Below are 16811 nucleotides of genomic sequence, written 5' to 3'. Positions count from 1 at the left end.
TACTTATGGTGGGCCTGGAGGAAGGCTTATTGGAGAACAGTGATCCTGGCAAAGAGCTGGCAGTGATTTTGCGCTGTATCAAAAAAATATCTTTTCAGCTCACAGACTTAATCGCTGATGAAGATGGAAGGTACATCTTAGCATCTGGACTTCTCCAACATAAAAAAATTACACTCATGAGCATTTATGTCCCCAACTCTGGGCAAGTTGAGTTCTTATCAAACTTAACTGTTCTTTTATGAAGGTTTATGGGAGATCCTGTTCTGCTTGGTGGGGATTTTAATCTGGTAAATTACCCTCTGTTAGATCGCTCTAGTCGTCCCCTTCCAGCAGATAATGCTCTCTCCGCTGCCCGTGAAGAACTCCAGAAGATGCTGGGATTAACTGATGTGTGGCGATGTGTTAATTTACTCTCTCGTGAATATACTTTTTACTCTAAAGTGCGTAACTCCTATTCTAGGATAGACTATTTGTTATTGTTGAATTCACTAATTGAGAATGTGATCAATTCAGAGATTCATAATATCCTAATATCAGACCAGATCTGTAGCATTCTCTCCCTGTTTTAATTTACATAAAACAAAACAGTGGAAGTTTAACATGCTTTTACGGGATGAGAAATTTGTGTCATTGATAAAGGATAGAACATCAGAATTTTTCGAGAAACTTGAATTCTGTTTCATCAATACAGACGGTCTGGGAGGCTTTTAAAGCCACATGTAGAGGGTTGTGTATTAGTTATGGCACTGCAAAGCAAAAAGAAAGAAGCCAAAGAAAAAATAAGCTCATGTTGGAACTGAAAAACCTAGAAATGCAACATATGAGACATCCAGGTATCAGAAATTAAAGGATTCGGTGTTACTCACTAGAATGGAGTTACAAGCAATTCTACATGAGGAAACCTCATCTGCATTATATAAACTCAGGAAAAAGTATTTTGAATCTGGTGATAAAGTTGGCAAAATGCTAGCACTCAGATTGAAACAAATGGAGAGTAACTCTTCAATATCCGCCATACATGATCGCAGTGGATCTCCATTATGTGAGCAGAAACAAAAAAATTTGGCATTTCAAGAATACTATTCAAAGTTCTATGAATCAGAATGTAAACACAACCCAAATATGGTAGATGACTTTTTCAATAATGCACCCCTCCCACGGCTGAAAGACAATGAAAAGACTTGGAGACAGATTAAGGCAGCCATTAAAGCTCTTACTGCTGGTAAAGCACTAGGACAGGATGGTTATAGTATAGAATTCTATAAATGTTTCCAGGACGTCCTGTCTCCAATCCTGACCTTATTATATAAGGATATTATTGCCACTCAGTCCATGCCTAGTAGTATGAACACAGCTGTTATTTGCCTGTTACCAAAACCAGGTAAAAACCATTTACAAATGGGCAATTTCCATCCCCTTAGCTTGTTAAATAATGATTATAAAGTGTTTGGATGCGTCTTCAGAAAGTTATCTCTTTATTAATTCACTTAGATCAAGTGGGTTTTATTGCTGGATGCCATGCTGCTCATAATATGAGAAGACTTTTTCATGTAATGTCAGAAGCTGCATCTCTCCAACACCCAGCTGTTGCCATCTCACTCAATGCTGAAAAAGCATTTGATAGGATAGAGTGGTCTTATCTATTTCATATACTGCCCAAGTTTGGTTTTGGTCCAATATGCATGCAATGGATTAAGGCCCTCTACCATAACCCAGTTGCATGTCAAAACTAATGGTTTAATATCACCCCTTTCCAGCTTTTCAGATCCACCAGACAGGGATGCCCAGCCTCACCAGTTATCTTTACGTTAGCACTTGAGCCCCTTGCCTGTGCTATTAGGGCTAATCAGAACATAACCGGTATCACACTTTTCAATCATGATTTTAAAGCTAACCTTTATGCAGATGATATCCTATTGACATTGTCCAGTCCAGATCATTCAGTTCCATCTTCTTAAACTTATCAGTGATTTTGGCCTGTTTTCTGGGTACAAAGTCAATTGGTCTAAGAGCGAGGCCATCTCTTACATGCCCTGGACATCTGACCTCAACTCCTATCGTGTGGTCCTAAGTCACAGGGCATGAAATATCTCGGAGTTAACATCAGATCTCCAATTGATAGTATTTTTGAGTTGAACGGAGGAGGACGGAGTGTAGCACAGTGGGTAAGGAACTGGACTTGTAACCGAAAGGTCGCAGGTTCGATTCCCGGGTAAGGACACTGCCGTTGTACCCTTGAGCAAGGTACTTAACCGAAATTGCTTCAGTATATATCCAGCTGTATAAATGGATACAATGTAAAATGCTATGTAAAAAAAGTTGTGTAAGTCACTCTGGATAAGAGCGTCTGCTAAATGCCTGTAATGTAATGTAATGTAATGAACGGCCCCAAGCTGTTGAAAACTGTTAGAGAAAATTTAAAGAGATGGACAAACTTACTGTTATCACTGTAGGGGAGGGCAGAAGTACTTAAAATGAATGTACTCCCCAGATTAGCCTTCCTTTTTTCTGCAATCCCACTAAAATTTCCTCAGAAATGGTTCAACGAGATTAGAAAAGTATTTTCAGTGTTCCTATGGAAAGATAAAAAGCCTAAAATCAGCCTAAAAAAATGAGCTATTCCTAAGAACAAAGGTGGGTTAGGGATACCAGATGTGTATTTGTATTACTTACTCACAATGGTGTATATCCAATATCCTCGGCCTATAAACCAAATCATGTAGATGCAGGTAGCTGGAGATGGCTGGAGCAGAAGATTGTTTCTGAAAATAACACGTTTCCCTAGCTTCCTTCTGGTATCACCCTAAATATGATAAGCGCATCAAAAGCCCTTTAATTTTGTTTTTGTGCAAAGTGGTTAAAGCATTACATAAACGTCTTAAAATCAGCGGTTTATCCATGCCCTCTTGTCCCATATGGAAGAACCCATTATTTACAGCTAGTGGTAAACCTCTTTCTAATGACATATGGCAAAATAAAAATATTGCTGAGCTGGGTCAGTTACTAAAGGATAGAGATATAATTAATTTTCATGAACTTGAGATATATTTCGGTTTAAATAATTCAAAATTCTTCCAATATTTGCAGCTGAAATCTATTCTCTGCAATTACACACTTAAAAACATTACTCTTGGTAATAATGAAATTGATATTCAATTAAGAGATGCAGCCACTGGCAGAGGAACTGTTTCCAAACTGTATAGATTATTATGCCATACCTTTTTTGACTGTAGTGCATCCATAAAAGCACAATGGGAGAAAGATCTGGGTGTACCTCTCACAATAGATCAATGGGAAGCTATATTGAGTCGTTCAAACTATCTTTCGCACTGTGTGAGGTATAAAGTTATACAAATGAAGATTTTGTTTAGGTCATATATCACTCCACACAAACTGAAAGAAAATGAGCTGTTATGTTTCAGATATGTGCTGGCATGGCTGTGGGATAACTGGTACTTTTATACATCAACTGTGGCACTGCCCAGAGGTAAGAAGATTTTTGGGTAAATGTGAAAGACTTTTTGTGCAAAATATTGGATATAAATTTCCCATTATGTCCAACAGTGGATCTACTGGGAAGTAAGATAGACGGAGTAACATCAATAGAATTACAGCACTTGATTGGATTTGCCTTTCTCTCAGTGAAACAGACGATACTTAATTGGAAGGTGAGGAAATTGAATTGTTTCAATATAGACAGCTGGCTTAAAGATTATTTGGATTTGGTATCTATGGAGAAAGCAGCACCAGTTCTTCAAGATCTGGGCAGTGGCCACATAGGCTCTTTGAGTCTAATCATGTCAGTTTTGAACAAAAGGCCATGATGGCAATTATGTAGGCCTATGTTGGTGTATAGCATCCTAAATGTCCATAGGGAGATATTGTTTGTGGGCTTGGAGCATTTGTGATGAGGTAATCAGGCAGAAAAAAGAAAGAAAAAATGCAAAATCCCCTAAGTTTGGGGCTTTATTGTGCGGATGTGTGAAGTTGTTTGTGAATTCTGTCTGTTGAAATGTCAGAAGGTGCAGAAATGAATGTTGCTGAGAGTCAGTGTAGTTCTTTCTGTAGGAAACCCAGAAAAGTGCCAAACTCTCAGTGCTGTATAGGTATGGGGGTGGTATACCTACCATCCTAATGGGGTTCCCTAGCAAGCTAAAGTCACAATGGGCAGATCATAGAGAGGGTTGATTTTTTTTTTCAGGTAGGAGCTTGCTTTCAGGTGATTTACTCCATACCGGAATGTCTGATTGAGACATTTTTTTCACTGCAAGGTACAAAGTTACCCAGAAGTGCTTATTTTCAGGTGTTCCTGAAAATGCATTCAGCACAGTGGAAATAATGCATCGACTTATTCCTAGCCTGTGTAAGAGTGGATTGATTGCTTATGATTAAGTGGGGGATCTGGTTAAATCAATTCCAGTTCAGTATAATTAGCAGTCATCTTGCTGCAGAAAATTATTAGATTATGAAATATCATAATCATCAACCTGAGCTGTCAATTTCAGCACTCCTTTGGGGAGGACTGCCTTGTTATTTTGATCAAGACAGGGGTTTTTTTTCTGCATCAAAGTGCAAAGTCTTTGCATCTTGAATCAGTGACAGAAAAAGGCAATAATGTAGTATCTAATTAACATGGCCATTGCTGTAACAAGGAGTTGCATCATGTCCAAGAACCTCAGGAGTTCTTGCTTGTCTTCTGGTAGTCATAGCTGCACAACGACTCACTCATTCCTTGCCTGGCTTCAACCCATTACCACTGAGGATAAGACCTATGTTCTTGATTTCTGTCATTCTGATTTGTTCTTGGTTCATTTCTGATTGTTTTTTTTTTTGCTCAACAGGTTCACCAGTCAACAACATGTTCTCCCTGCGAGTTTCCCCACACCAGCAAGTCATCAATAATATTGACAGCCCCATCCAGGCTGACTATTGGACCTCTGGAACATCTCTGACATTGGTGAAATTCAAAAAGGTAAACTTAGAACTCTCATCATCAATTTTTATTTGCCAAAACCTTTGGTTGATATCTAGAACTGGAAAGTACTTTGCGTTTGGTATGCAGGATTCTACTTCTTCCACTGTGAGCAATGGGTAGCTCTCTTTTTTACTCCTTTGGTTTGTCTTTTGGGTCCCTTCTTTGCTGTGGCAATAGTTACTATGCTGTTGGCCCACTCAGATGATACCATTTGCTTTGTGATAACATTCATCCATTCCATTTGTGATAGTTCTTTGATGACTATCTCTGAGGGCTACTGGAGAACTCCCTGGAATACGCACAATTTGTTTGACCTTGCGGCTTGCGGTGTTGTCCTGGTAAGCAACCTAATCCAGAAAGTAGGTCATCAAAGTTCTTCTAAATATCCATGTCTTTTCTGACATCATACAGTTGCTTTACTATGCCGAATGTCTGACATGTTGCACATCCTGGTATTACTGGATCATCCTGCTGATTGATTTCAATTTTCCCCCCTTAAATTTGCATGAGTGATTTCTTGCCCAGTGATGCCATCTTGTGGCTTTAGCATGCAATTAGCTTGCAGTTGATTATTTAAGCACTGGTAGTGTCTGAGGCTCTGCCTCATTTCCCACAGCCAGTGTTAACATATGCACATTATAGGGTTACTCAAAGCCGGTTCCACTTCCCTCCCATTCTCCTGACAGGGCACAGCAAGGTAAAAGTTGGACTGGATTCGGATCCAAATTTTATGCTTTCTTCCTGGTGTTTCCTTCCCTTGCTTCAAGGGGGAATCCCCAAACTGCCAGGATGAAATCTGGCAGCCACACCAAGTGGTGTTTGGTTCTAATTTATGAAAATGGAGTGAACAATTATATTCCCCTGCTCCCTTGTTTTTCCTCCCTCCCACCAAGGGTATAAATTGCAAGCTTCCAGCAAGGAGGTAATCTCACAATGCAATGCTCCACACGCGGAGAAGAGAGGATGAGTCAGTGCACAGCTGTCACAAGGTGATACTGGGTTTTATTTAACACAATGGAAAACAGATTGAAATTCTTAAAAATAGCCTGGGTTTTAAAGTTCCAGTAATTACACATATAAGCCAAACACTTCCATAATTGTTTCATAGAAAGGGCTCAACTCAAAATAATTTCAAGTGTCAAAAAAATATGAAGTTTACTAGGTCATCTTAAAAATCAGTGTGCGGAAAGAACACTGCCATTGTTCATGAATTTATTGATATGAGTTCATGAACGGTACATATATGTTCAAATAGGCAAAGAAATGTATAATGTAATATATTTTAAAATATAATTCAAGTTTAATATAAAACATTCACACAGCATTTGCCATTTTATTATTTTGTGATTCTGCCAAATCGTCTTGAGAAGAAAATGAGAAATGAGAAGAATGACTTCATGATCATTATCAGTCTTTAAATTTCAACTTTTGCAACAGACCCTGTGTGACTATCCACTAGTCAGGAGTAATTATCTAGTAACTATCCATGTGATCAGTTATTCTCCTGCCATTGATTGACCATGGTGGGGGCTCACTTCATACACCAGCATTGCATCCTTGTCTGGTGTCTCAGGGTTGTACCAGCCATGGTCCTTGTTATTGACCACTGGACAAAGGTCCTGTTCACACCACCTGCAAAGGGATTCCATCTGATATTCTGACTTTTCCATGAGGCACATCATTACCAAGTTAAGTGTGGCATCATCAAGTTAAGCAAGTTGAGTCCTGAGTATCAAATAAGATATTCCACAAATGTCAGTTAAAATCTATAGACAATAAAATGGAAAAACAATCTTTCATTGATAGTGTCACTGAGAAAGGTTTGTCATAGCCCTGGACCAAAAACCTGAGCTGGGCTATTACAGATTAAATGGGGAGGGGAAGAGCGTACCGTGTAGCAGCATAGATGTCCGAGTCAGATGCCCCCTCCCAAGTGGCATTCTCTATCAAAAGTGCACCTTGAGACACAAATATAAAAGGGCGCAGTAAGTGGACGGAACTTCTTCCACACCAAATCAAATTCTCATCCCTTGTTAATTAACACAAACTACCAACTTAATTATTCTGTGCCTATTTAATCCTTGAAACAATTTAGGAAACATTTGGTAGCATTGCTTTGGAATACAGCTTGTTTAATTTGTGTGAGGTAAGATAGCAAATATTGTTTCTTGTAACTTTGTGTAATTTACACTGAACAAAAATATAAATGCAACACTTTTATTTTTGCAGCCATTTTTGTGTTTAAATAATACCTCAAAGATTTGTTCTATGTGCACAAAGATCTTATTTCTCTCAAATTTTGCCCACAAATTTATTTATATAACTTTTAGCTAGCATTTCTCCTTTGTCAAGATAATCCATCTCCTTCACAGGTGTGGCATATCAAGATGCTGATTAAAACCCATGATCACTACACAGGTGTTCCTTATGATGGGGTCAATAAAAGGCCACCCTAAAATATTGAGTTTTTTGTTGTTCAACACCATATCACAGATGCCTCAAGAGTTAAGAGATCATGCAATTGGCGTGCTGACTGCAGGAACGTCCTGTAGAGCTGTTGCCAGAGTAATGGGTGTTCATTTCTCCACCATAAATCGCCTCCAGCGTCGTTTCAGAGTTTGAAAATTTGTCCAACAGGCCTCACAACCGCAGACCAGGTGCAACCACGCCAGCCCAGGACCGCCACTTCTTCACCTGCGGGATCGTCTGAGACCAGCCACACGTACAGCTGATGAAACAGTTGGTTTACACAACCGCAGAATTTCTGCACAAACTGTCAGAAATCGCCTCAGGGAAGCTCATCTGCATGCTCGATGTCCTCACCGGGGTCTTGATTTGTCTGCAGTTCGGCGTCACAATCGATGTGAGTGGACAAGAGCTCACCCTCGCTGGCCACTGGCACGCTGGAGAACGGTCCTCTTCACTGATGAATCATGGTTTCAGCTGTACAGGCCAGATGGCAGGCAGCGTGTATGGCATCGGGTGGGTGAGCGGTTTGCTGATGTCAACGTTGTGAATAGAGTGGCCCATGGTGTCGGTATGGGCAGGCATATCCTATGGGCAGAGAACTCAAGTGCATTTCATCCATGGCAATTTGAAGGCACAGAGATATCGCGATGAGATCCTGAGGCCCATTGCTGTGCCATTCGTCCACGGCCATCACCTCATGTTTCAGCACGACAATGCACGGCCCCATGTTGCAAGGATCTGTACACAATTCTTCAAAGTCCCAGTTCTTCCATGGCCTGCATACTCACCAGACACCCATTGCGCATGTTTGGGATGCTCTGGACCGGCGCATACAACAGCGTGTTCCAGTTCCCACCAATATCCAACAACTTCGTACAGCTATTGAAGAGGAACGGGTCAGTATTCCACAGGCTACAATCAACAATTTGATCAATTCAGTGTCAAGGAGATGTGTTGCGTTGCATGAGGCAAATGGTGGTCACACAAGATACTGACAGGTATTCTGTTCATTTCATGGTATCTTCTTTTTTGGGGAATCTGTGACTAACAAATGCATATCTGTATCCCCAATCACATTGAGTTGACTGATTTACGTTTATTACCTTTTAACTCAGTAAAATCTTCAAAATTGATAAGTGTTCCATTTATGTTTTTGTTCAGTGTAGATATGAATACTTTTAATGGCAGGCCTTTGTCATTTTGAATTAATGACTTAAAGATAGTGCTTTGTACGTGTGAGTAACATTTTTGTACGTTGAAAACGTGTTTTTCCTCAGATATCAAATAGATTGATCTGTTATTGTATAAATGTAACAAAATAGCAAGGTGTAAGAGCCAGGATCTGGTAAGGTTCAAACCCCAATCCTCCCTGGAAAAGGCTGTCACACTAACCACTTCAAGTCAGTAGTTATTTCAAGTGTCACTGACTAGTAAGAACTGCCTAAATATGTCATTCCTAAAAATGTAATTTGTTGAATGAAACAGGTTCAATATTTTGACATGTTCATCTATTTCTGTTTAACATTATGCTTATTTACAACCCACTGACAGGGTGAACAGCTTTTTTTCACTTAAAAGCATGTGCATAAGCTGATGCAAACTGCATGTCATTTTGGGGTGCCGCAGAAATGTATATTATTTACAGGGGTGCCTTGAGCCTGAAAATGTTGGGAACTGCTGCTCTATTGGATCGAAATCTGGGAACTGTGCTGGCCACTGGAGAAAACTGAAATCACTCTCATGTTTGTGGAACCAGGTTGAGAAGATCTGTGGTTTCTGACATGGCACATTTTGGAATCGTGCTGGATGTACCAATGTGAAAAAGGGTAGACAACAGCAATGCTTAGGCATGATGTGGCATTCAAATGATGGTCAATTGATATTAAGGGGCCTCATGTTGTGCCAAGAAAACATTCCCCACACCATTACACCACCACTAACAGCCTGCACCGCTGACACAAGGCAGGATGGATTGACGGATTCATGCTGTTTACAGCAAATTCTGGCCCTATCATCTGCATGTCGCAGCAGAAATTGTGATTCGTCAGACCAGGCCATATTTTTCCAATCTTCAATTGTCCAGTTGTGCTGATCACAAGCCTACTATAGCCTCATCTCCCTGTTCTTGTCCTTAGCTGACAGAAATGGAACCTGGCATGGTCTTCAGCTATTGTAGCCCATCTGCTACAAGGTTTGCCATGTTGTGCATTCAGAGATGCCCTTCTGCACACACTGTTGTAAAACAGCTGTTCTTTGAGCCTTTGTGACTTTTCTGTTAGCTTTAACAAGTATGCCAATTCTCCTCTGACCTCTCTCATTAACAAGGTGTTTTCAGCTACAGAACTGCCAATCACTGGATGTTTTTTGTTTATTGCACCATTCTTTGTAAACTCTAGAGACTGTACTGCATAAAAATCCCAGTTTCTGATATGCTGGAACCACCACTTCTGGCACCAACCATCATACCACTGTCAAAGTGGATTACATTAGGCAGTCTTGCCCATTCTAATGTTTGGTCAAATAAAAAAACTAAAGCTCTTCACCATGACCGCATGCTTTATATTTTGAGTTCCAGCCATGTGATTCCCTGTTTGGAGGATCAGGCAAATGCATTAATGAGCAGGCGTACCTATTAAAGTAGCCAGTGGACATGTGTGTATACTGTATATAGTTTGTTGAGGATAAAATATGAAAATTGAATTGATTAAACTGGCCCTTATCCACAATTTACCCTTTTGAGTAAACTTACTCTCACCAACAATTACTAACAAAGATACAATTCTCCATACTTGAATACAATACAACAATTAAATACAGTCAAACAATTAGAAAAATCTCCAAAAATAATTATATAACTGCATATTAGTGTATATAATGTCTGTAGCTGTACCCATGTAGATGCGTGCCAGGCTGCATGACAGGTCTCGAGCTGCCAGCTCCAGGTAACTGGTGGCCCCACGAGCTGCCACCTGTACAAATTGGCCCAGCTTGGAGAGGGCACAGTCCACAGCCATCACTGGTGAAGCCAGAGCCTGGTTTCCTGAGGCAGCTTCTAGCTTTATCTGAAAATCAGACAGTGCACATGACTAACAGATGATGCATCATTGTGCTTTGAGATGCAATTTCAAACCTTCCTCTTCTCACCTCTGCAGAACAGTAAAGATAGGAAATGCAGGACAGAATTTTTGTTATATTTGATAATCAGCCATTTCAAGCACAGTGATTACAAATTAGGACAGAATAATACGTAAAATATATTTAACTTCTTGTTCTCACCTTGACTTGAGAGTAAAATGCCTCCAGTACCTGACCATTGCTCTTGGCTAAACAGCGAAGCACATCCAGAGACAGGACATTTGTGGTCCCTTCCCAAATACTTAACACCTGAGAGGCAAAGACATATGAAATAGGGAAGACTTAGATGACAATCTTCACACACTGAAGATTCTGGATTGTTCTTCTAGTGGGGTTTACCTACATAGGGCCCAATCCTGAAAAACGTACTGGGCAATATACCATGATGACAATTATCGAATGCCATAACCATGATGCGGTGTGTTGCCTTTCCTTTCAGCTTTTTCTATTTAATTATACCTGGTGCGGTAGCAAACAACCACATTTCAGAGGCCATGTAAAATACTTCCATGTGATTGATAAAAATACATGACATGATCACATGGAAGCTGCACAACCTTGCTGCCCATTGGCTGTCTTATCAACACCCAACAGATAACAGATATCTGAAGCGTGGCTGTGATTGATAATGATCTAATTGGCTTGTGGCTTGTGTAGGACATGGTTTCTGCTGGTAAATTTATTTAGGTGCGTTATAGGGTGTGCAGGGTCATTCGATGCTTGATTAATTACTTAATATGATAATTAGATACTTAATAGAAGTAGACATACTGTACTCACCAAAAATATTTATTTGAAATTAATATACATATATATGACATATATATCTATGAACAAACTATTGCTTAATGCTTAATAATACCATGGATTAATTATATTGGTTACTAATTATATATGTATTTCTGTTTTCTCAATTTCCTGTAATTGGATTACTATGCAGCACCCTTTAGTCTTAGGAGTTATTTATTTAACCTCTTTACTGCAGCATTATTCAGACAAATTCCCATAAGTCACACATACATCTCCACGCTGCCAGTGCAAGCGATTCATTTATTCATTTCCATTCAATTAAAAGGAACCATTCTATTCAACTAAACTCCAGCCTGTCTCATTCCTCAACTGTGTCATCTGACAGTGACTGCCTGCCTTTTGTCATCCCCCACAACGTGTCCAGTAAAACTTCACATCAGAGGTCCTAGACCTTGTTCAAAAGGTAATGCATGATATGATGACAAAGTCCATTACTGCATTCGATAATCATGGTTGTGGTATATCGCCCAGCCCTAATTTACACACTTACAAATATTATCAATCTGGGTCTTATGAAGGATATTCCATGACTCTGCAGTCAATCGCCCATCAGAATAAAGTGTGTTACGTATTCTTGTTCGATATTGTGCTGGTACATTCTAATGCTGTTTATTTTCGTAACCTTGTAAGGGAATTTACAGTTGATACTATAATGGCACATTGTTTGCCACGTTTTTTGTCCTTTATGTTTCAACAAGGTAACGCAAAGCTTTATGTGCATTCACAATTTTGGATATCCGTGAAAATGAGGAGGAAACCCTTGAAATGTAGAAAGAAACACTCCTGGGTGCACAGCTGACTTCTAAAGAGACAGAAGAAGGGCTGCTTTCACACAGTCCTCAATGAATTACACCACAAAGATCCAATGCATTGCAGGTATGAAGCAAGGAATCTATTTGCATGACCCCTCCTATTTGTGTAGTCCACTAGATATAAGGTCTAACCATCTAACAGAGCACTATCTATCTACTGAGCTATTAATTAGGTGTATATCTGCTGTATAAATCGAAAAGGCAGATAAACTGTCAGCTGCCAATCTTCATTGAAATAAGCTTTAGATTACATGTTCTTGCTGACCTAGGAACATGTAATCTAAATGGTTTAGACAAAGGTGGAAAGAGTAGGTAAGACTTACACCTGAATATAATAGTTGAAGCCACACACTGATTGATTAATGAACTCTCTTCCTCAATGTATCCCTCCCTCGGTATCTTACATTTTTTCTCATGTATGTCCTCTATCAATCCCCTCTGGCCTATCTATACTAAGTCTAACGCATTTATCCTGGTCGCTATCCTCTCTCAAAGTCCTCTATATACTCCACTTTCTGTCAATCTCTCCTCTATCCATTTAGCTCACTGCAGTATTCATAATTCAATTGGTTTTATTAGCAGTCTGTGATTTAACTGAGATAAGTGAAAGTGTAAAATGAACATTTTAAAAAGAAATTACTTGTGATAACCACACAAAAATCTAATTTGTTTATTCATAGATGTGCAGAGCAATCGTCAATGACAAAAAAAAAAAAAAATCAGAATGGTAGCACAAAAAAACAGTTCATTGAGAGGGGCATGCCACCTGACTCATAATCTTTAACCTTTTCCATAACTATCTGGAAAATTCTTGTCACTTCATAGTTTCAGACTGCTTTCCTAACGGCTATTTTGCTTCCTGCGACTTGGGTTACAAGTGTGAATATGTTCGGATTGCTAGAAATGCTTGTAGGGACCACCCTTTCTCATATTAACCAGAAATACGCAAGACGAGACACTTCTACAATTTGTTAAATCTCCACTGGTGGTCGATACATGCCCCCTTAGTGGCTAATGCTAGTGCTGGGCGACTTCTGATATACTTGCCAGCACAGAAAAAAATTACGGAAGTACTGAAAAAAATAACTTCCAGAGGATAACAAGTACACTTTTTCTGCATAACTAGGTACAGGTTGTTATCGACATTTCAACTATTTTTATATACGGTCACAAATATTTTTATATTTCAAATTCTGATCAAACGGAGTGCGCATCCGGGTACTTTATCCATGCTCCGCACTAGCGCACTTCAGTTTGGACTGACATACCAAAATGCTCACTATGCGCACTCGAAGCATGGAAGTATGCGGTTTGAGAGACAGCCTATAACTTTGAAACCTGTGATCCTCAGTAAAACAGAGGTCACCTTTGCGTCATTCTCTCCGTTCCATTTCCTCTCACTGGACACACCACATCTTCTCCAGTCACGCTGTCGCGTGCAGCCCGCAATCCAGGAAGAGTTTGCGAGGCCTGCTACCAAGCAAAGTTATCTCGCGTATACCCTTGGCTACCTGCCGCGGGAGGAACGAGCCACTCCAGGAAAGCCACGCAAAATGGACGTATCGTGCAGAGAAAGTCCCACAAGGCAAGAGGCCTGTGACAAGGATCAAGCTGCATGTCTTAAAACTGAAGAAAAGGGTGCACAGATTCCCCATTTCCACATCCTAAGGATTTTGCACTGGAAACCAGAAAGCATTCAGACAACAAAACCAATCCAAAGGACGCAAGTAAAGCTGTGACTCTGGACTTATAGTTTAACTAAGCAAATGTAATGCTTCTGACCGAATATGAATATTGATATTGCTCTACTCCTACACCTGTCTCATATAATTTATATTGGAAAACCAGATACTACCATCATACTGTCAATATGAAAAATATCATATGATATGATATTTTTGGTCATATCGCCCAGCCCTACTTTACGGTAACATGCGTGACTACTGAGATGGCTCTCGCTTGATAAATGATAGCTAAAATCAGCTACCTTGCTAGGTAGCAATCACATACTCCCAGCCCAGACTGGCTGTATTATTTTTTTTTTCAAAAATGCCTAAATCAAGAAAAAATTATAAATAAAATAGATAAATATACATGGAAGAAAAATGCAAAAATAAATTACCACAGAAATAAATTAATTCATCCATATGATAATGAGGCGGCTGTCAATAAAAGTATGTCATGGTGTCAAGTTATTCCCAGGTGCCTCAGAAGTCTTACATAAAACAGAGAAAAACCTTGGCCCATATATGTATTTTAGGATCAAAGCATAATTTCTCTATGGACATTCTTCTCTTAAACGGCCCTGGATCCACTGAATTCTGACAACGCTTTCCAACTGATTTAATTTTTTTTCTAACAGCAACCTTATGGCAAGCCCTTCAACATTTAATAACTTCGCTCATGTTTTGCAAACCAGGTGTGATCAATTTTAATAGAAATTATGGTAGTAATAAAAAATAAAAAAGTAAGATAATTACCATGAATTGGAAAGAGACGGCAAAACAGTCATCTTGTTACAGACATGTAACAATACATCTGTATTTATACTTAGCAGCTCCTTTTGCGCATGGGCCGCAGGATTGAAAACCCTGTCAAAGACTACTAGAACAAAGACCTGATATCTACGACTGAATCAGATCAATCTGAGTCAGAATGATAATTGAAGATATCTATAAATGCATTCCAACTAGTCAGAATGATAACTGAAGATATCTCCAAAATAAGATTGTCTCCTTTTAAGATATCCGTAACTCCTTTGTAGATATCTTAAAAGGACTTTTTACTAGTAATAACTTAACCCTCCTGTTCTGTTCATTTTTTAGGTACAGCAAAAATGTTCCCGGGTCAATCCCCATACAGGGGGGGTTTGCAAATACATGAAATGAACCATTTTCATTTAAAATGTTGATTACACTAATTAAGGCCAGTAGAAGAAGTTTCATACTTTTAAGTATTTTTCCTAGATTTTCAAACTTTAAAAAGGGTCAATTTGACCCGCAACATAACAGGAGGGTTAAATTCAGGATATCTCCAGTTTAGTTTTGACGAGTCGTAACTCCAGTTCAAGATCTACAATTAAGAAGTAATATCTTAGTTTCAGATATTTTTAATCATGATCAATTATATATATATATATATATCTTTAATTTAAATTATCACTAGTCGGAACTAATGTGGAGATACCTTGAATTTGAATCATAATTTAAATGGAGATAACTGGAATTTAAGTTTTGGATAGTCAAAACGTTATTGCAGATATCTTTAATTGAAGGCTCCATACAATTTAATGGCATAAGTAACTTAAGTCTTACTAGTCAAAATGTAATTACAGATATCTTAAATTAGCATTTTGACTAGTTGTAAATTCATTACAGATATCTGTAATGTGAATTTGGTTATGCTAATAAATGTCAAAAAGGCGTAAGATAGCAAGCTAACACTGCTGCCAATGTTATTTACGGCACAACTAGTCTGCTGGCTTTTCAAGCTGGTCAAAGCTACAGTTAGCCAGCAAAGAAATTTAAATAAAGCCCTCAAATAACTTAAGGAAACTACTATTGAGAACAGCAACAATGACAAAAACAAAGATGTTTCCAGCAATATATACAATTGTACAAAGCAAACAAGCATATACTTTCTTACACTAACAGGTAACAGCAAACCACTTACAATTTGAATGGTAGCTGGAAATACAGCCTTATAATATGCGACAGGTCGCTAACCACTTAGCCGTTATCAATTTGCTCTTTAAAATTACACTGATCTTTTTTAGATTATAAAAAACAGGCGAAATTGAACAAACGTCCAAATATCATACATTTTGAAGGAATTTAAAAAATGCCATTAATTTCTCCCATAGGCAGTCTACCTTTATTGATCTGGAAGTCCTGAAAATGTAATGAAATTGAAGGGAATGATGGCATGACTTCTGGGGCCTATTAGCTGATCAATACCAGAGTGAGTAGATCCACCGTACATGCCTTGCTTCAATAGTTGCTTTTTACTAGGTTTACATTTTTAGGGGAGATGTAAAATGCTAAATGTAACACACATATATATATATATATATTTTTAGGTGGTTGCATGTAAGCTTGAGCAACGTATTTCACATTAAACACAGATTTCAATAAATAAATTGCATAGTTTGGATATAGCATGCAAGCTTGCTTGGACTGCTAGCCAGTCAACAGTGCAGATACACCCCAGGCAGTTTAAACCTACTGCAGTGTTTCATATGAGAGTTAAAAGTATAGAGAAACCGGAGTACGAGGCGTGTAAAAATCAAGGGGCATGTCAAAAGCAAAGGGGGTACGTCAAAAGCATGTTTTTATTGACCGAGTCACATACATTATCCAATCAAAAGCCTCCTCCAAAAACATAGATGTATCAAAACTGTTCTGGCTATGTGTTTTTTTTCTTCTTTGTTGGTCCTGCAAGCAAGCAACATCTCAATGAGTAAATTATGCTCGAAAACAAAAGTTGTGGTATATATGTAAATTGTTACGTCCATTATTTGAAAATTGATCATCACTATGTGTTTTATTACCCACTGTAGCGGTGAAAACTATTAAAAGTGAGGCAAATAATTTCACATTAGCTGATTAATA

General features: G+C 38.8%; 1 protein-coding gene across 2 annotated transcripts in view; it reads right to left on the bottom strand.

The window, feature by feature from the left end:
- Nucleotides 1-5957: 5957 nt before the first annotated feature.
- The window catches only part of LOC118206160 (acyl-CoA dehydrogenase family member 11-like), an 84606-nt gene continuing 73752 nt past the window's right edge, over nt 5958-16811 (bottom strand). For both annotated transcript variants that reach the window (XM_035378423.1, XM_035378424.1), the window contains 4 exons: nt 10721-10828; nt 10335-10506; nt 6867-6933; nt 5958-6607 (listed from right to left, as the gene is read on the bottom strand). In XM_035378423.1, the coding sequence (XP_035234314.1) occupies nt 6472-6607; nt 6867-6933; nt 10335-10506; nt 10721-10828 (483 nt within the window). In that variant the 3' untranslated portion in view covers nt 5958-6471. The remainder of the gene's footprint in view (nt 6608-6866; nt 6934-10334; nt 10507-10720; nt 10829-16811) is intronic.

Source organism: Anguilla anguilla, chromosome 10 (assembly GCF_013347855.1).
Source record: "Anguilla anguilla isolate fAngAng1 chromosome 10, fAngAng1.pri, whole genome shotgun sequence".
In the NCBI taxonomy this organism is placed as follows: Eukaryota; Metazoa; Chordata; class Actinopteri; order Anguilliformes; family Anguillidae; genus Anguilla; species Anguilla anguilla.
This window is presented reverse-complemented; position numbering and strand designations above follow the sequence as displayed.